This window comes from Microtus pennsylvanicus, chromosome 11, assembly GCF_037038515.1.
Source record: "Microtus pennsylvanicus isolate mMicPen1 chromosome 11, mMicPen1.hap1, whole genome shotgun sequence".
NCBI classification, from domain to species: domain Eukaryota; kingdom Metazoa; phylum Chordata; class Mammalia; order Rodentia; family Cricetidae; genus Microtus; species Microtus pennsylvanicus.
The window spans coordinates 10,086,383-10,107,303 of NC_134589.1; the positions used below are offsets into that span (position 1 = coordinate 10,086,383).

General features: G+C 50.0%; 2 protein-coding genes across 2 annotated transcripts; both read left to right on the forward strand.

Annotated features, from left to right (window-relative positions):
- The first annotated feature begins 63 nt into the window (after positions 1-63).
- Ten1 (TEN1 subunit of CST complex) lies at positions 64-15,920 on the forward strand. The gene is made up of 4 exons (XM_075990139.1): positions 64-180; positions 6,186-6,320; positions 7,885-8,042; positions 15,586-15,920. The coding sequence occupies exons 2-4, from the start codon at positions 6,232-6,234 to the stop codon at positions 15,753-15,755; spliced, it is 417 nt and encodes a 138-aa protein (XP_075846254.1). The 5' UTR covers positions 64-180; positions 6,186-6,231; the 3' UTR covers positions 15,756-15,920.
- Positions 15,921-16,010: 90 nt separating this feature from the next.
- On the forward strand, positions 16,011-20,625 carry Cdk3 (cyclin dependent kinase 3). The gene is made up of 7 exons (XM_075990137.1): positions 16,011-16,713; positions 16,950-17,027; positions 17,099-17,219; positions 17,312-17,482; positions 17,573-17,674; positions 18,734-18,937; positions 20,435-20,625. Exons 1-7 carry the CDS (start codon positions 16,538-16,540, stop codon positions 20,555-20,557), a joined length of 975 nt encoding a protein of 324 aa, XP_075846252.1. The 5' UTR covers positions 16,011-16,537; the 3' UTR covers positions 20,558-20,625.
- The last annotated feature ends 296 nt before the right edge of the window (positions 20,626-20,921 follow it).

Below are 20,921 nucleotides of genomic sequence, written 5' to 3' on the forward strand. Positions count from 1 at the left end.
AGCCGGCCCTAAGAGCTCGGCCGAGGCCCCGCCCCGCCGGCTCCACCACGCCCCGTCCCCGCTGCCACTCCCCGCGTGACCGGCTGCGATCTCGGAAGCCGGGACCGCCCGCCGGACGGACGAATCCCCTGCCGCGGGCCAGGGGAGGTCCCCGAGCCGCTCTTCGTCAAGGAGACCAAGGTAGAAGGTCAAGAAATAGCTGCGGAGCAGGGAGAGGAGCGGGGCGCTAGCGGGCGTCGCCACTCCGGGTTCACGTGATCTCTCTGGGCCGAAAAGAGACGCGCGCCGCGGATTGGCCAGGGCTTTGAGGGGCGGGATTGCGCCTGCGCCGTGGGGACTCACTTAGTTCCAGGCTTTGGGGTCGTCTCGCTAAAGTCTCCCCGGAAGCGAGAAAGGGACTGGGTGACAAGGCCCTAGGGTGGGGTGAGGAGGCTAGTAGAGGGAAGGTGTTGGTTTTCCTGGAATCCACCCAAATTGGAGCAAAAGGGGACCAGGACAAAAGTCACGTTCGGGAGAAGGTTCATTACTGTTGGTTAAAAATTTTGGCGACTTGAGAGGCTTGGGGCTCTTGGGAAGCTTTGCGGTTTATCAGCGGACAAGGATGTGGATTGAGAGGGAACAGGACGTGTTTCTCTATGTTTAGTAGTCCAAGACGCTTTCCTCCTAACCTGGTAGGGCCTACAAGTTTTGAAACGAGACTTTGGTTTGCTTTATCATCATCATCATCAAAAATGTAATTATACGCTTGCAAAGCTCCAATGTACGACTTATAACAAAGAGTTTCTTAGCCTCCAGGACAGCCAGTTTTCGCCAATTTGCTTTTTATTTCTTATTCCTTAAAAAGCCCAAAGTTGCGGGGCGTGGTGGTACTAGCTTTGACTCCCAGCACAGTTCAAGGCCATCCTGGTCTATAGAGAGAGTTCCAGCACGCAAGGGCTACACAGAGAAACCCTATTTCCCAAAGCAAGAAGTGCTAAGTGGTCGGCTGGAGATACAGTTTACATAGTGCTAATAATCTAGCATGCTCAGAGCCCAAGACTTGCTCCCCAAGCATCCCATAGACTGGGCACGGTGGCACAGGTTTGTAATTCCAGGTTGAGGTTTGAGGATCTAGGAGTCCAGGCCGTTTTCAGCTGCGCAGAGATTGAGGGCAGCCTGGGTTGTGTGTTGACCTGTTTCCAAACGTTTTTAAATGCTAAAAAAAAAAAAAATGCACTTTCTTCATTTAATTTAGTGGTCTTTCGACTTCACGCCACATGGGAGAGCTACAGTCAGTTACTGCTCTCTAACTTGCCCTTGAAACAACATGTTTAAGACCCATTTCCATTAACATTACCTCGGATGGATACAGTCAATGAAGGATTTATCTTGAAAAAAAAATTTAAGGAAGCCCCCCCCCATTCAATTTTTTTTTTTTTTTTATTTTTCGAGACAGGGTTTCTCCGTAGCTTTTGGTTCCTGTCCTGGAACTAGCTCTTGTAGATCAGGCTGGTCTCGAACTCACAGAGATCCGCCTGCCTCTGCCTCCCGAGTGCTGGGATTAAAGGCATGCGCCACCACCGCCCGGCCCCCAATTCAATATTTTAATGCACTGCTTTTTTCTCTTGGGGCTGGAGATGGGCCTCTGAGCTACATCCCCAGCCCCACAATATTTATAAATTCAAAAGAGAAAATAAGCAAACTGCTAAAACTTTTAAATAAAGACTATATCATTGTTGCTTCTTGTGCTTTCTGCTCGGGCTCCCGTCCGCCTGCACCAGGCTCTGTCGCTGAGGCTGTTTTCAAGGCGCTGATACTTCATTTAGTTTGGTTATTGAGAATTGTGTTCCTCTTATCAGAAGCTTATATCCCAAAATACACTCTGCACAAGCAATTGATAAGATAACGTTGAAGCTATTGCTTAATGGGGTAAAAAGGGACCATTCCATGGTAAACCTTTGGCAGACTCTCACAGAGGGGACGATCTGGTCAAATAGTGACAGTTGGAAATTTGACCTGGCCTCTTGGTACAGGCCTGGAATCTCAGCTACTCAAGACGCTGAGGCAGGAGGATCACAAGTTCAAGACCACCCTGAGTTGCAGAGAACTGTCAATTTGGTTTACAGCAGCGCTGGGTCTTAATTGCAGTAAGAATTATGTAAGAATCACAATACAGGTTGGGTGTGGTGGTGAAGCCTTTAGTCCCAGCACTGGGGAGGCAGAGGCAGGTGGGATCTCTGTGCCTTCCAAACCATCCTGGTCCACAGAGTGAGTTCCAAGCCAACTAAGGCTACATGAGACCCTGTCTGAAAACAACAACGAAAGAATCACAGTACAAAATGGGAAGTGACAAGGTGTTCAGAGGTCAGACTGGCTGCTAATGTTGAAACCGTCCACCTGGGTGGGCAGCAGGCAGTACTAGAAATGCTGACGAAGGCAGAATTCCGGCAGATTTCGTTCACATGAATATTAAGGTACGGCTTTAGATCAGTGCTCAGCAGGTGTGGGGTGGGTGGTTTCAGTTTTCATCCTCTTCATGAATCCAGGCACCCATCATATTTAATAATATCCCAGAAACTGGACGTAGCCATCAGAACCCCTGCCTCATGGGATGATAATCTGGTGAGCAAAACAGACGAAAACAAAAAAACAGACCAAACTCTTTGAAATCTGATTGTTTAGTAAACCGCAATGAAGAAATAGATCAGTGTGGAGGTGTAGAGTGAGCAGGGCTCTAGAGAAATCTATGTTAGTGGTAGAGGAGGAAGACACTACTGTCAAAGAGCTATTTGAAAATATCTAAAGTAGAAGGGACTTGGAAAAAAAAGAAACAGTCTGGTAAGTCTAGAAAAGAAAAACTTCACATTGGGCTGACAAGATGTGATGTGGGAGGTCCTTCTGTCTATGTGTTGCTTTTATTGGTTAATAAAGAAGTTGCTTTCAGCCAATGGCTTAGCAGAGTATAGCTAGGCTGAATCAGGAAGACCTCTCTTAAAGGAGCTGCAACATGCCACCAGCAAGCAGAGCCCATCCGAAAAAAAAAAAAATATATATATATATATATATATATATATATATATATATGGCTAAACTTTGTTTTTTAGTGTCTAGAATTCCTTTCCAAGCCCTCTCAGGTTTTATGTGGATTTAGCTAGCACTCGTTGGAACGCCAATTTGTTATAGGAGAGCTGCTTGTTTCTGGCTGCTCAGGCCTGAAATAACCACACAGAAACTGTATTGATCCAATCACTGCTTGGCCCATTAGCTCTAGCTTCTTTTTTTTTTTTTTTTTTTTTTTTTTGGTTTTTCAAGACAGGGTTTCTCTGTGGCTTTGGAGCCTGTCCTGGAACTAGCTCTGTAGACCAGGCTGGTCTCGAACTCACAGAGATCCTCCTGCCTCTGCCTCCCGAGTGCTGGGATTAAAGGCATGTGCCACCATCGCCCGGCTAGCTCTAGCTTCTTATTGGCTAACTCTTACATCTTAATTTAACCCATTTCTATTCATCTGTGTATCGCCACAAGGCTGTGGCTTAGCAGGTAAAGTTCTGGTGTCTATGCCAGCTACATGGCTTCTCACTTGATTCCGCCCACTCTCTCTATATATATATGTCTCTTCCAGCCTGGCTATATTCTGCTAAGCCATTGGCTGAAAGCAACTTCTTTATTCATTAACCAATAAAAGCAACACATAGACAGAAGGACCTCCCACATCAAAGATGGCTCAGTGGATAAAGGCTCTTGCTTCCTGAAGATGCAAGCCTACCGGCCTGAGGTCAAGCCTCAGAACCCACATAAAGGTTTGAAAGAGGAGAACCAACTCCACGAGGTTGTTTTCTGACCTCGATTGTGTGCTATGGCAAGCATATACCTGCACATATACCAACAATAAATGCTATTTATCATAAAAAATATTTGTCAGGTGGCAGAGGCAGGAAGAGCTCTGTAAGTTCAAGGCCAGCCTGGTCTACTGCATAATGTTGTGTGTTGCAGGCCAGCTAGAGCACTGTGGCTTTTGTCTGAAAATAACTGAATAAAACTTGTTTGAGAATCAGGAAGAGCTCTTGGCTACAGACTCTGGGTTGATCACGAGCCAGAGGAAGGACAAGGGGAAATAAAGGCTAAAGCTAGGCCACTGCCACCCAGTGTGGCACCATGGGCCAACCTCAGACTGGGTTCTGTTGGTTACAGTGAACGGCTGCCTTTCACCCCACTTGTGGTGAGTCCTGTAGTCTGACCCCCATGTGTGGATTTTCATTTTTGCACACCCAGGAATCTTGATAGGGATCAAAGAAGCAGCTCCCCTTTCACCCAGATTCCCTGGTTAATGTTTGTCACGGTTGCTTTGCCGATCATCTGCCGGTCAGCTTTGTTTATTCCCTCCCCTTTGGAGCTGTTTGAGGAAACATGGAAGTCCTCCTTTGCTTACAAATATCTAAGAATCTCCTAAAAATAAGGACATGCACGGGAGAATTACGGTTAAGGTAACGGAACGCTGACGAAACACTCCTGTCTGACCTACATCCCTTTTCATGGTTTTACTGTTGTCCTTTATTGCCCTTTACCAGATGTTTTGCTAGTCTGGAATCTCATCTGGCATCATTAGTGACATTATGTTACCTGCTGGGGGCTGTTGCAATAGAATGCCACAGAGTGACTTAATTTACAGGCTCTCTAAATCTGAGATCAGAAGGTCCATGGAGCTGCATAGTCATGTACACTCTAAATGCCAGTGGTTGGGAAGCTGGGCCAGGAGTTAGAAGCCAGCCAGGGCCACAGAGTGAAACCCAGTCTTTAAAAGAAAATGTCCAAGGGCTGGAGAAACTGCTCTTTCTTGCAGAGGACCTGAGTTCAGTTCCCAGTTCCCACCACCCATGTCAGGTAGCTCACAGCTGCCTGAAACTCTAGTCCCAGGAGATTGACTCTTCTAGCCCCTATAAGCATGCACACCTGCACATACACACACATAAGTAAAAATAAATTTTTAAAAAAATGAAGATAAGGACCTAGAGAGATAGCTCAGTGTTTAAGAACTCTTATTGGCTGGGCAGTGGTGACACACACATTTAATCCCAGTACTCAGGAGGCAGAGGCTGGCGGATCTCTGTTAGTTCGAGGCCAGCCTGGCCTTCAGAGCAAGTTCCAGAACAAGCTCCAAAGCTATACAGAGAAACCCTGTCTCAAAAAATGAACAAACAAAAAGGAAAGGACTCATTGTTCTCGAAGAGGGCTCAGATTCTCGGCACTCACGCGGCAGCTCACAGACATCTGTAACTACATAGGCACCAGGCATACAAGTGGTCCACAGACATACATGCAAGTAAGACCCCCGTACACATGTAGAGAATGACCTGAAGAAGCGGTTCTGGGATGGATAACTTTTATGCAGTGCTGGGGATCCAAACCACGCTAGGCAGCAGCTCTCTGCCAACTGAGCTACATCCCAGCTACAGGTTGCATACAGGACCTGTTGGGATTAAAGGCACAAGCTGCCAAGGTTACCAGCTTGTAGCCAGTGTTTGATTAGAATGAGTCAGGCTCTTTTGTTTGTTTTACCTATGGCTCAGCAGTTAAGAGCTCTGGCTACTCTCGCAGAGGAGGACCTGGGTTAGATTTCCAGCACCCCCCCCATGGTGGCTCACAAATGTCAGCAGATCCTTCCCCCACTCCTGGCCTCCTCAGGCACTGTTCTTACTTCGTGGACAGACATACATGCAGGCAAAACACTCACACACATAAAATAAAAATGATATGGCTGATGTGAGCAACAATAGAGACTCTCCAGCCCATAAAGCTAGAACACACTTGTGCATCTTTTGTGGGGGGTGTTTTGAGACAGGGTTTCTCTGTGTAGCCCTGCTGTCCTGGAACTCACTCTGTAGACCAGGCTGGCCTCAAACTCAGAGGTTCACCTGCCTCTGCCTCCCGAGTACTGGGGTAAGAGTGTGGGCCACCACCTCTGCCTAGTATGTGTTTCTTTACAGACTTCTGCCTTATGAAACTGATGGAGAATGGAGATTGCTGTGGGAACAGACTCCCCCTGTAACTTTATTTATATATCATGTGTATGTGTGTCGGTGTGTGATTCAGGCTTGTATGTTAGCTTGTGAGCTCATGATGTATCAAAGACTTGCACAGCCCCTCCAACTGGAGTTAGTCTTCCAGATGTGGCTGGTTTCTCATGTCTTATGGTTGGCTTGGTTTATCAGGAATCTTCAGATCTCCATCCCGACTATTTGGTTCCTGGTGCCATTGATGCTGCCCAGACCTGGGATCTACTACTTCCCCTGGGAAGTCAGTGATGGCCAAGTTCCCGACGGAAGCACGCTGCGAACTTTTGGCAGGTAAGAATGGTCATCCCTTCATGTGGCGGGATGGTTACATAGGTCCCCTCCAAAGAAACTCAATTAAAATAAATTTAATATTATTTTGTCTAATTATAAATTCTCACTGTGCAGCCCCAGCTGGCCTGGAATGATCCAGCTAGACCAGGCTGACCTTAAACTCAGAGATCTGCCTGCCTCTGCTTCCTGAGTGCTGGGATTAAAGGCGTGCACCACCATGCCTGGCTGTATTGTTTTAATACAAATAACCCACAAAGGAGTAAAGAAAAGCAAACATCACATGTGGCATCACTGTCCGGACAACCATCGATAAGTTTGTGACCTCTCTATACTCTATCATGTGGATCTGTGTGAGTGATCATCTGGGCAGATGAGGGTACACACTTACATACATATACTGTTAGTTGTCTATTGTCCTGTCACAGGTCACCTGAAAGTAAAGTGGTACCAGCGTGGTGACACACATCTGTGACCCTAGCTTGGGAGGCTGTTGCAGGAGGATCTCAGGGTTCAAGGCTTGCTGGAGAAGCTTGGCAATTTACTGCCTCAAAAGAGAAAAAATAAACTGGGCACGGCAGCTCGTGACTCGAATTTAGTACTTGGAAGCAGAGGCAGGTGGGTTTCTGTGAGTTCAGGGCCAGCTCGGTCTACATATTGAGTTCCAGACCAGCCAGGGATGAACATCACCAGGAGACTGTATCCAATGCAAAAGCAAAGTCTTTATTGTGAGTTCACTCGGGCTCCTCTGTCCAGCTGAAGCTTCAGCAGCAGCACAAGAGAGACCACCAGCAGTGAAAAGTGGGCAGGTGGGGAGGTTTATATGGGGGAAATTCCAAGCACTGGGCTTGTGATTGGCTGTCCCCTAGTGGGGTGAGGGGAATTCCAGACTTCCAGGCTTGGGATTGGCTGCCTCCTATGATGTAAGGGGATTTCCAGGCCTGAGGGGAATTCCTAACTACCAGTGATTGGTCCATTTTCCCTGCTCAGGGATTGGCTGGTTTTGTGTCAAGGGGCAAAGATGGCTCTGGTTCTGGGGCCAAACTGTGTTTCTTTCTTTGGTTCTTTTTACTTTTTTGATTCTAATTTTTGGGCCAGGGTGAAATCTTTGGTATGGTCTGAATCTAGGGGCTTAGTGCATTCTTTTGGTCCTGGTTTCAGGGTCTGGGGACTTTTTCTCCTGCTCTAGGTTCGGGAACAAAATGTCTCTTCCCCTAGCTCTGGTTCCATTTCCAGGGCGTGTTTTTTTCCCTGGCTCTGAACTCAGAGCCAGACTGCTTGGGGGTTGTGGTAGGGCTATGGACTTACTGGATCTGTGGGGGCCTGGGCCTCTTAAGACCTTGTTTCAAAATAAAACTCACAACATTCAGAGTAAGAAAATTGACAGGCAGTTGCCTCCCATCTGTAAGGCAGTGGGGGACACTTGTTCCAGTCTGTGACTTATATTTTATTTTCAGATCAGTTTGAGGCCAGTCACGGACTTCCACGGATTGGTTGGCCTCCTCGATAGAACTTGGAGGTTGGCTTGTCTATGAGCAGAAATGCTCACGCTTCCTCTGCCCTCCAGGTTGCTCTGCTATGACATGACATGCTCCCTGGTGACCCTGGCAGCACAGCAAAGATCTGATCAGTGCCAGCTGCGCGTCTGCACGAAGTTGGTGGAGCCCTTTGAGCCGCGTGTGGGCTTCCTGTACATGGTTCTTGGGGAGCTGGAGCATGAGGAGGGTAAGGAGTGCTCCCTACAGCCTGCTTCACTCTGACACCTCCGCTGGGGCGTCTTCTGTGTAAATCAAGAGTCACTGAGCCTGGGACACACACCTTTAACCTCAGCACTCGGGAGGCAGAGGCAGGTGGATCTCTGTGATTTTGAGCCCAGTCTGATCTACAGTGCGAGTTCCAGGACAGTCAGGGCCACACAGAGAAACCCTGTCTCAAACAAAAACAAAACAAAAGAACCAGGAAAATATGGGATTGGGATATAGCTCAGTGCTTGCCGTACAAATGCGAGGACCCTGAATTCGAGTCCATAGAACACAGTGAAAATTAGTAGGTGTCTGATTCCAGTGTTCCTACAGGGAGACAGGGAGCAGAGACCAGACTGGTGCACACACCAGCAAAGAGACCTTGCCTCAAATGAGGTGGGAGAGAGGACTGGCTCCCAAAGTCAGCCTCCAGTTCCACACATGTGCCGTGGCGTACACAAGCCAATGCATAAAGCATAAAAAAAAAAGAACGAGGAATGGATTGGGCCTGTCCTATTGTCCTGTGACCTAGTGGGATTGCCATGCTTACAGATCAGCCCATGAGGTCAGGGACTCTCAGGAAACAGGTCTGACTGGACTCGAATGGACCAGTCACGTGATGCTAAGGAACGGTGAGGAGGTACCACCATGGGGAGGGACCGAAGTCACAGGTTTCTGAGGGTCTGTGTATGAGGTAGTTTACTTAGAGCTTCCCAAATATGCCCACTAGCCCTGAATTGACATCTTATGTCTTGTAATTTATACTTTTAAAAATCCACGGGCTGGAGAGATGGTGCAGTAGTTCGGAGTGCTTGCTGCTCTTGCAGAGGACCTGGGTTTGGTTCCCAGCACCCATATCTGGTAGTTCACAACTGCCTTTAACTCCTCTTCAGGGCGCTGTAGTCACTTCTTTCACACTCGTGTGTGTGTGTGCCCACGCATGAATGCGCGCGCGCACACACACACAATTAAAAATAAAATCTTTTTTTTAATATTTATTTATTATGTACACAGTGTTCAGCCTCCATGCCTGCAGGCCAGAAGAGGGCACCAGATCTCACTACAGATGGTTGTGAGCTACCATGTGGTTGCTGGGAATTGAACTCAGGACCTCTGGTAGAGCAGTCAGTGCTCTTAACCTCTGAGCCATCTCTCCAGCCCCCAAAAATAAAATCTTTAAAAAAAAACCCATGGTGGGTTATATCTCTGGATGAAATACATAAATTTAATTAATTAAGTAGGAGATTTAATTACTTTTAATATAGAAATTAATTAAATGGCTGGTTTTAATTATATTGGATTTAATAAGCCTTCGAGGCTCAGATTCAAGATTTGAAGGTCAGAGTTCCTGCCTTCATAATTGATTTGGGAAAGATATGAAGGGAGACACACTAAGGACCTTTTATCTTTTAAAAAAATTATGTATTGCCGGGCGGTGGTGGCGCACGCCTTTAATCCCAGCACTCGGGAGGCAGAGGCAGGCGGATCTCTGTGAGTTCGAGGCCAGCCTGGTCTACAAGAGCTAGTTCCAGGACAGGAACCAAAAGCTACAGAGAAACCCTGTCTCGAAAAATCAAAAAAAAAAAAATTATGTATTTATTGTATGTATGCACACTCTAATGTTTGCCTCAGCATGCATAAACACACTGGCACCGTTCTCTTTAAGGCCAGCTCTCCAGCTCCTGTTTGGTTTTTTTTTCCTTGTGATTTTTTTTTTCATTTTTCTGAGTATTTCATACACGCCACTGTGGTCTAGAGCGAGGCATTCAAGACCAAGCAGCAGGTAGAGTCCTGTGTAGGCTGAGTGTGGCCATGCCTGGCGTGACCTCTCACCTGGGCAGGAGGGTGTACTTGTGATTGCACTCAACCTTCCTGGGCCTGGCCTTAAGTCCTGTCGGGGTGCAAAGGTCCATCAAACATGTGTTGTGCCCTATGTCCCGGTGAAAGTCCTGAGGAAAAGGAAAGGCTAGCGAGCTGTACTTTTCTAACTTTTCATGTAGAGCCCGCCATGAGACTGGTGTGGAACACAGCAGTTGTGTGATCAGCTCCTAAGATGTGACACCTCCCGGTACCACCCAAGGTCCCGAGGAGTTCCTTCCTGGACATGAGGTGTTTCTGGTCAGTCTGAGGTTCCCAGCTTTGTCCTTAGCACTAATTGCATGTTGTGTGAATCTCACTGGTTATAGCAACTGCCAGTTCACAGATCTCATTGCTCATCTTCCAGAAACTACTGCAAAAAGGTTTGATTGACACATGGTGATTGTCTATGCATATTATGGGGCACAAGGTGACATTTCAGCACTTGTCTAATGACCGCGTCAGAGCAACTGGCATACCCATCTCGGTAGACATTTCATGTGTGTGTTGGGAGTGAGTACTCAACAATCCTCTGTTCAAGTAGTTGGCAACAAGAGGGCCCGATGGTGCAGGACTGTAATCCTAGCTACCTAAGAAGTTCAAGACCAGCCTGGGCATCTTGGCAAGGCCGTCCTTCAAAAAGTTAAAAACAGAGAAGAGAAGAGAGCTAGGAAGGGGCCACAGTTCAGCGGTGGCAGCACAGAGGTGAAGGAACTTTTCTAGGAGAGACACGGGGCATGAGGAAGGAGAGTTACGTGTTTGGTGAATGCCTAAGTAGCTGTCACAGAGCCTGAGTCCAGGCTGGCAGGAACAAAGGAAAGAGTTTCTAGGCAGATGGGGGAAGCGGCTCTGTGAGCTCAGAGACTTGGAAGTCTTTGTGCTGCAGGAGCCATGCAGAGGTCTGCGGGCTTCCTGCGCTCATCCGTGGGTGGGGACCAGGAGGGTGGAGGCTGGTGCATTGGGCAGGAAGCTTGGTAGGCAAAGACTGATCTCTACAATACCAGGAAAATGGTTGGAAGGTACTTAGGGCCCCTGAGGGGACAGAGAAGGTGAGAGAAAGTCCAGGAGTCCCGGTAGGTGCAGTGCAGGAAAAGGGCAGGAACAAAGTTTCTACAGCAAAGGTGGAGGATTCTGGGACAACCAGTCCAAGGTGCAACGTGGGTGTGGCCTTAGAACTGGGGCAAAGGTGAAAGGCGGTGTAACTGGTTATCAGTGAGAAGGAGGAGACAGGCATGCCACGTGACCTGACAGTGGGCGAACTCTGGACTCACCTTTCAGATCAGTGGGGCGCGTGGGTAGGAGCCGGAGTGGGGAGTGTGGGGTGGGGTCCTGAGTCGGGAGTGTGGGAAGACCCACTTGTCTGGATGATGCCAGGATCTAGCTAAGTCCCACAGAAAACCCTGGAGCATTGTAAAGATTCCAGGAGAGACACAGAGTGTGTGGGGCGGGGATGGGAACATGGTGGGATTTGGGGTAACTATGCAAGGACAACCTCTGATGTAGTTGTTGAGGGGTACACATGCCGGGACTAGCATGCTCCACACAGCGGGGCAGCAATGGTGCTCACAGCCGTGTATGCTGGACTTGAAGCCGGGGCCTCTTGCGTGCTAGGCAAGCAGTTATGCTTTTACTATCCTTAGACGACCTCTCTTGTACACTAGCCTGGCCATGTGTTGGAGAATGACCTTGAACTCCTGACCCCCTACCTTCCCAGTGCTGGGATCACAAGTGTGTACCACCATGTCTGTTTTATGTGGTGCTGGGGCTCAAATCCTAGACCCAGTGGGTGCCAGGCAAACTATACCAGCTGACTACATCCCCAGCCCTTTCCTTCCTTCTGAAGATTTGCTTTCTTTTTAATTGTCCAGATGTGTGTGTGTTTCTGTCTGTATACAAGTATGTGCACATACATGCAGTTACCCATAGAAACCAGAAGCCTGGGTCACGCTGGAGCTGGAGTCGAATGGTTATGAGCAATTGGATGTGGATGCTGAGAGCTGAACTCAGGTCCTCTGCAAGAGCAGTGTGTGCTCTTGACCACCGGCCTGCCTCCCAGCCCCTCTTTTTGTTTGTTTGTGTTTTCAAGGCGTGTTTGTGGTGGTGCTAAAGGTCGCGCTCAGGACAGGCACACAGACAGGTCCTCCAGTTTTTGTTTGAGATGGGCTCTCCTTCAGCCACACCTTCGCAAACGCTCGGATTCTAGGCAAGCCCCATCCTGCCCAGTTTACCTCACACCTTCCACCCCAGTTAAGATTGGGGCCACAGGCAGCTGTCTTCTGCTGATGGACATCCACGCTCATGTTTTCCCTCCCATCCAAAACAAACAGAAGCACCTGGCTGGCCGGTCACAGGTGATCGTACTGGCGGGAAACCATCTGTTCCGCGGCCACTCTGTCACCTGCAGTGAAGTGTTGCCCAAGTAGACAAGAAAAGATAAGGCAACCGAGATGACTGAGCTTAAAAATAAAATGGGGCGAGAGCAGTTGGGAGTGCGCGCTGCTCTCCCTGAGGATACAAGCCTGGCTCCCAGCATGCACATCAGGCAGCTCACAGCCACCCACCGGTCACTCCAGCTCCAGGGGAGCAAATATTCCCTCTGGGCCTTCCTAGGCACCCACACTCATGGCACATGTCCACACACAGATACACACTCAACCTAAAATTCTAAATCTTCTTACCAGGCGGTGGTGGCGCACGCCTTTAATCCCAGCACTCAGAAGGCAGAGGCAGATGAATCTCTCTGAGTTGGAGGCCAGCCCGGTCTACAAGAGCTAGTTTCAGGGCAGCCAAGGCTACACAGAGAAACGCTGTCTCAAAAAATGAAAAACAAACAAACAAAAAAAACCCCAAAATTTAAATCTTCTAAATAAAGCAAACAAACACTTTTAATATTCTGTGAAATTTAAGTAGATCTCACACCAGAAGTTTGGGAACATTTGTCATAGGATCCTGTTTTGAGGTTAGTATCTCCCGTCCCTCATTTCAGAACCCCCTCCCCACCCAGTGGCGTTCACAATCAAATCAGAGCCTTGTTCCTAAGGAAGGGCTCTCAATAAACTCCTCCCATTCCTTCTGTTTTTGCTTTGATTCATTTTGGTTTGAGACAGGGTATCTCTATCTGTGTAGCCATGGCTGTCCAAGAACTCACTCTGTAGACCAGGCTGGCCTCCAACTTTCAGAGATCTGCCTGCTTCAAATTCCTAGTGCTGGGATTAAAGGCATGCGCCACCACCGCCCGGCTGTTCGTTTTGATTTTAATTATTTATTGTTACTGTGTGTTTGTGTGAGTGCAGGTTCCCACAGAAGCCAGACCTGGATTACAGATGTTTTTGAGCCACCCAACATGGGCGCTAGGAATCAATCTCGGGTCCTTCAGAAGAGCAAGTACTCTTAACCACTGAGCCGTCTCTTCAGTCCCCCAGCCTTCCACTTTGACATTATGAACATCTGATTCTGGTCTTGTTCTTGCCGATCCTTCAAACTCTTTAGAACTAAATGTGTCCCCAGGCCTCTCAGGGTGGTAGGAATGTTTGATTGACGTGTGTAGATATCCCATCCAGAGGCCTGAGTGGGGATAGTCGGCAGCCAACACCTGTCAGTAGGTAAAGATGGGGCCACACACTGAGGCCTCTGTGAGCAGCATCACCTCTGCAGCTCAGCACCCAGAAACTGAGGCCCAAACAAGTCCACAGGCGACCGGTGCGGGTGGCTGAAACCTAGACAGCTTGTTGATTGAAGTCTGCCTCCAGACAGTCTTCAGTGGGGGAATGGCCTAGACTAGAATGGTCAGGCTAGATTTCAGCCAGAAAACTGTTATCTCAAATGGATCAAAACCAGATGGAGTAATGTCGTGGAGGCGTTCGCTGAAGTTCCTGGGAAGCAATGAGAACTCAGGAGGAAGCTTTTTCTAAGCCAGGCATGGTGACATGCACCTGTAATCCCAGCACTTGGGAAGTACAGGCCGGGGGATCAAGTATTTAGGGTCACCCTAGGATATTCAGCAAATTCCAGGACAGCTTGAACTATGCTAAACCCCTGTCTAAAAGTAAGTAGGGGGCCGGGCGGTGGTGGCGCACGCCTTTAATCCCAGCACTTGGGAGGCAGAGGCAGGCGGATCTCTGTGAGTTCGAGACCAGCCTGGTCTACAAGAGCTAGTTCCAGGACAGGCTCCAAAACCACAGAGAAACCCTGTCTCGAAAAAACAAAAAACAAAAAACAAAAAAAACCAAACAAACAAAAAAAGTAAGTAGGGGCTGGAGAGATGGCTCGGGGATTCAGAGAACTCACTGCCTTTGCAGAGGACCTTGGTTCCCTTCCCAACACTCACGGTGGCTCAGGACCATCCATAACTCCAGTCCCAGAGGATCTGATGCCCACTTCTGTCTTCTGGGGGCACCAGGAACACACATGGTACAATAACCTGCATGCAGGCATAACATCCATGCACATAAAATAAATCGGAACATAAGTAAGTAAATATAAGGGCTGGAGAGACGGCTTCATGGTTAAGAGCACTTGCTCTTGCAGAGAACATGGGTTTAGTGCCCAGCACCCACACAGTGGCTCACAACCACCTGAAATTCCAATTTCAGGTGATCCAATGCCCTCTTACTGCAGGCCCACTGTGCACCTACATACATGTAGGCAAACACTTATCCACATAAACATAAGTTGGTTTTTTTGTCTTTTGAGGCAGGATTTCTCTGTGTAGCTTTGTCTGTCCTGGAACTCGCTCTTTTTTTTTTTTTTTTGGTTTTTCGAGACAGGGTTTCTCTGTGGCTTTGGAGCCTGTTCTGGAACTAGCTCTGTAGACCAGGCTGGTCTCGAACTCACAGAGATCCGCCGGCCTCTGCCTCCCGAGTGCTGGGATTAAAGGCGTGCGCCACCACCGCCCGGCGGAACTCGCTCTGTAGACCAGGCTGGCCTCGAATTTACAGAGATCCACCTACTCTGCCTCCTGAGTTCTGGAATTAAAGGTGTGTGCCACCACCACCCTGCAAAAAAATAAATAAATCGCCGGGCGGTGGTGGCGCACGCCTTTAATCCCAGCACTCGGGAGGCAGAGGCAGGCGGATCTCTGTGAGTTCGAGGCCAGCCTGGTCTACAAGAGCTAGTTCCAGGACAGGAACCAAAAGCTACAGAGAAACCCTGTCTCGAAAAATCAAAAAAAAAAATATTTTTAAAATAAAAAAATCTAAGTGCCTGTTGTGGACACCCCAATCAATGTCTTTCCTGTTTGATGTTACAGGAACATTGATTGACATTATATGTCAGGTCGCCAGTACATCTGCCAGCAGGCCTCCAACCCGTTCCAGGGTGGAGTGACTTACCCTATAAGACTAGCCTTGCTTGGAGCTCAGTTCTTTTGATTTATCAAACATGGTTCCTCTTCACTCCAATTTTCAATGACACTGGTCCCAGGGTGCCAAGGAGCTTCCCCTTAGACCAGTGTTTCCTCAGCGCTGGGCTTTTGGAAGGCAAAGGAATTGAATGTGGAGGTTCAACTTCCTGCTCCCTGAAGCACACAGGGGGCCTGTGGTTCTGCATCTCCTGGAAACAAAGTTGCCGACTTCCTGGGAGCCTCGGGAGGGAAGAGCTCAGGGGAGCATGGGTAGAGCGCCTCAGCCTCTCTAGGAATCGCTGCTAATGCCTCTGTGTCTGTTTTCCAGATGGAGGTTCTGTGGTGAAGGCCCGACTGCTCACCTGTGTGGAGGGGATGGATCTGTCCTTGTTAGAAAAAGCCATCCTGGAGCAGAGGCTGTGCCTGCAGAAGAAGCAGCAGCCAATAGGAGTCACCAGCACCTTGCCCTCGCCTGCAGCTGCTCCTCCTTCCCCTTGACAGCCTTCGCCTGGAACCAGAAAGCAGCAGCGGGGGTGGGGGTGGGGGGTAGGGGGGTGAGGTGAGGGGGGTAGGTGGGAGAAGTGGGGGTGCGGAGGGGGGTGCCCCTTCTCTGAACTTTGGACTGACCGGTAAATGACCAATAAAGCATGAGCTTGTAGTGTGTGTGTACCTGGTGCAGAGCCGGCTTCAGCCAGCAGGGGCCAGCAGGGGGAGCCATAGCAGACAGCTTGCCTGACAGAGAAGCTGCAGCCTGCTGAGGGCTTCTGGTGACTTCTGGGCAAGGAGGCTGAGGGGAGGATGCTAGGGGCCTAGAGGTGGGGTTGGGGGGACCAGGGACAGAGTTGGGGGGACCAGGATGCAAAGGGGTCACCCTTGCTGAGGTTCTGACCTAAGAATTGGCAAACTGGCCAAGCTAAGGTCCTGGGTCTTGATGTGTGACCCAGAGCAGGACTGTAGTTTCAGAAGCCTTGGCCAACTCCTAACCTCTGCCTCAGACTGCCACCCTCCCCTGTACAGCCTTTCTGGGTAGATTCTCGTGGCTCCGGAGCACTGGTTTGCCTAGCCTGAAACATGGGCTGAAGCAGAAGTTTGGGCTCTCCTGCACTCCGTAGCCAGGCAAAGGAGAAGCAGGCGCTGGGCTGAGCTGGGCTGGCCAAGAAGCAGCCTTTAGCCTTGAACCATCTTCCTGAGCAAGATGGTGGCAGGCGGTGCCCGGGGAGAGGGGGTCAGGGTCAGGGCTGGTCACGGTGTGACATGCAGACTGGAGTCTGGAAGTGGGGATGCTTCATATGGAATTTAAATGTCCAGATGCGGTCTGTTTCCCTGTCAGCTCTACAGACATGGATGCGTTCCGGAAGGTCGAAAAGATCGGAGAGGGCACCTATGGGGTGGTCTATAAGGCCAAGAACAAGGAGACTGGGCAGATTGTGGCCCTCAAGAAGATCAGGCTGGATGTGTGAGTGTCGGTGTTCACCCCAATGCCCCATCTGTCTCCCAGGGGAATACCAAAACCTGTCCTCACCCCTTGGGCTTGCATTCAACCTCAATGGTAGCCAAGAAGGTGCAGCCCTGTGGGGCTTGGTGGGCATAAAGTGTGCAAAAGTGGGGAATGCTGTATGTAATCACACACACACAGACACCCCACACACCCTGACCAGAAGCAACCCATTGGTCTTCCATCTTTTCCAACAGGGAGACTGAGGGGATCCCCAGCACTGCCATCAGAGAGATCTCCTTGCTCAAAGAATTGAAGCACCCCAACATCGTCAAGTGAGCTGGGAAAGGAAGTGGGGGGTTGGGATCCTGACTGCTGTGTCCTGAGTCTGACCCCTTCCTGCCAGACTGCTGGATGTGGTCCATAGAGAGAAGAAACTCTACCTGGTGTTCGAGTTCCTCACTCAGGACCTGAAGAAGCACATGGATTCCGCCCCCACCCCGGAGCTCCCCCTGAACGTAGTCAAGGTGCCCAGGGAAAAGCAAGAGGGTAAGGCCACATCCCCGCCCCTGCCGGCCACCTGCTATTTCATAGCTCTTTCTCTTGGGCATTCCCACAGAGCTACCTGTCCCAGCTGCTGCAGGGGCTGAATTTCTGTCACTGCCATCGGGTCATCCACCGAGACCTGAAGCCTCAGAACCTGCTTATCAATGAGTTTGGAGCCATCAAGCTGGCTGACTTCGGACTGGCTCGAGCCTTCGGGGTTCCCATGCGTACCTACACCCACGAGGTAGTGTAGGCCAGGGAGCGGGAGGGACAGCCAAAGGATGTCCCTAGTGGATTCGGTCACCGTGAACGATGCTGCTTCTTGCCTGCACAGGTGGTGACACTGTGGTACCGTGCCCCCGAGATCCTCTTGGGCAGCAAGTTCTATACAACAGCTGTGGACCTCTGGAGCATTGGTTGTATCTTCGCAGAAATGGTAGGAGGGGAACAAGCTAGGCTAGGGGCAAATCTCAATGGTAAAGTGATAGTCTAAATGAGAGAGGCCCTGAGTTCAATTCCCGAGATGGCAGCTTTGAGCCAATGGCCGGGGAGATGGCCTAATAGTACTATTACGTAGTAATATAGTACTTGCTGCCTGGTCTGGCAACTGGAGTTTGATCCCTAAAACCCTCGGGATGGGAGAACTAATGTTGTCTTCTGACTGCCACACGTACACTGTGCTTCTCTCTCTCTCTCTCTCTCTCTCTCTCTCTCTCTCTCTCTCACACACACACACACACACACACACAAATCAATAAATGTAACACAAAAAATGTTAAACCAAAAAATTCGAGCTGTGCATGGTAGCACATGCCTGTCGTTCTAAGACAGGATATATATATATATATATAATTTTTTTTTCTGGGTAGCTCTGGAGCCTCGAACTCACAGAAATCCACCTGCCTCTGCCTCCCCAGTACTGGGATTAAAGGTGTGGCCACTGCCTAGCTAAAACGGATATTCTTGAGTTCAAGGCCAGCTTAAAAAACACGGGCTAAGAGCACTTGCTTAGCATTAAAAAAAACAAAACAAAAAACAAAAGCAGGAGGGAGGGGAAAGGGGTGCACTGAGGCAGGAAGGTTTCTGTGCTTTGATCTACAGAGAACGGGTCGCCAGGATCGCACTGTGGCTAGTATGACTATTAGAGATGGGTTGAGGGGTGTCCGTGGCTGGCTGGGGGAAGCAAGGCTTGTTCCAGGAAAGATCAGAATTTTAACATAGCCCCAGGAAAGATATCTTTTTTGTTGTTGTTGTCTGTTTTGAGACAAGACTTCACTGTGTAGCTTTGGCTGGCCTGGAACTCACTCAGTAGACCAGGCTGGCCTCAGACTCACAGAGACCCACCTGCTGTTTCCTCCAGAGTGCTAGCATTAGAGGCATGCTCCACCACACCCAGCTCGGGGAAAACATCCCTTCCTGGTCTTTCCACTTAGCCAGCGTGGGAGCCTGTACCACAAAGGTCGCACAGAACACTCCCTCTCCTCTCCTGCTCCAGGTGATTGGCAAACCTCTGTTTCCTGGTGACTCGGAGATCGACCAGCTCTTTCAGATCTTCCGTATCCTGGGGACCCCCAGTGAAGCCACATGGCCAGGAGTCTCCCAGCTGCCTGATTATCAGAGCAGCTTCCCCAAGTGGACCAGGAAGGCGCAGGAGGAGATCGTGCCTAGTCTGGGACCGGAAGGCAAGGACCTGCTCCTGGTAGGTACAGTGGGCAGGGACAGCACCTCAGCAGCTCCGCGGCCCCTCTGTCAGCCACCCTTTTACACAGCTGAGGCTGGGCTGGGCTCTTCTGACCGTTGTACACCCTCGGCTTGTCCCTGTTTGTGTTCAGGCAGGAGTTTCTCTCCCGCTATCCAGTGTCTGTCTCCCCTTTGGAAACGTCTTTGCTTTTGTGTCGTGGCTGTAATCTCTTCTTCCTAGTTGTCCCGTATCTGACTCTCTCTTGTGGGCTTCCTGCCCCATCTAGATGAGACCACACCTCCTCCTGCCTCAGTGTCTCCCCCACATACCGTTCTCGGAGGTCGGTCTTCACAGGGGCCTGGCTGTGCGGAACAGGCTGCTCCCTACCTCCTGAGCTCCTGCCACCGTACTGACCCTTCAGCTGCCTCCTGGGCCCCAGATAAAGCTGCCCCAGTTTGCCCACAAAGCCTGCCATCCCCATTTCTGCCTTCACTTTGGTGTTGGGCCAGGGAAGGAAGGGCAGGGTCTCTGTCGAGACCATGGTCAGCTTACCAGAGGTCTGTGTTGTCTCCCAGAGTAGTGCCAGAAGAATGGCATGCCCTTCCTGCTAAGGCCCCTTGTCCTTCATATGCCCTTCCATGGCATCCTGCCTGGGTGAGAGCCGGACAGGCCCGACTGGCCCCTGGTTGTGTTAGCTCCTCCTTCACCTTGCTCGTGGTCTGACCTGCACCCCCTCCCCGAAGCGTGCATTCTTTGGACAGGTTCAGGGACTGCTGTCTTAGCATGAAACATACCCGTCCTTAGCCAGAGAAGCAGGTAGAACCTGGAGGAGACCTGGATGAATCATAGGCCTACAACCAAAACTAATGGTTTAACCTCATTGTGGGAGTATCCAGAGCTGTCTTAAAAGCTGGGACACATGGGCTTAGAAGACGATCAGCTGGTAAAGTGCTTGCCTTGCAAACGTGAGGACCTGACTTCGGATCTCCAGAACCCACACAAAGCCAGGGGGCAGGGTAGGGGGGACGGCTCAGTGGGCAAAGCTCTTGAGATACCATTGTAGCATCTAAGGTATCATCTAAACAGGAACCTGTAAGCCTAGGCTCCCAGGGGAGGATGAGGACCTGAGACGGCAGAATTCCTAGCATTCACAGGCCAGCTAGCCTGGCATATGCGTGCAGGCAAACAACAGAGATGTGTGTTGGGGCCGGAGTGATGGCTGTTCTCGCAGAGTTCAGTTCCCAGCAGCCACACCAAGTGGCTGAGAGTCAATGTGACTCTAGTTCCAGGGGACCCGATGCCTTGGGCCCCCATGGGTGCTGCACCCATCTGCATAGACACACATTCCCAGACATACACAGAGAGACACACAGGCACCTTGGAGGCACTGGCTTCACACGGTTCTGGGTTTAGGCAACCTCTCAGGGACTTGGCCGTTCCACTGGGACCTGCGAAGGGAGTTCTTCTCCCTACCCTGGTTGCACCCAGGTTCAATCTCTTGTCTTTCTTCCTCAGCAACTCCTGCAGTATGACCCCCGCCGGCGGATCACGGCCAAGACTGCCCTGGCCCATCCCTACTTCTCTACCGAACACTCCTTAGCACCCCGCCATTGCATGGTGGAGCGTCTCTACCACTGAGAACATGTATGTGGGGCCCACCCCTCGCGCCCACCCATTTCCAATAAAGCAGATTTGGATAGAGCATACATCTGTGAGAAATTTTATGTCCGTCATCAGAAGGCTGGATGGGGTTCATCCTGCCCAGACATTGGCTACTTCCTGTGTTGTTGGTTGGATTTAATGGTGCCCTTTTTTTTTTTTCGAGACAGGGTTTCTCCGTAGCTTTTGGTTCCTGTCCTGGAACTAGCTCTTGTAGACCAGGCTGGCCTTGAACTCACAGAGATCCGCCTGCCTCTGCCTCCCGAGTGCTGGGATTAAAGGCGTGCGCCACCACCGCCCGTCTAATGGTGCCCTTTTAAAAGTCCGTTCCACACAGGGGGTG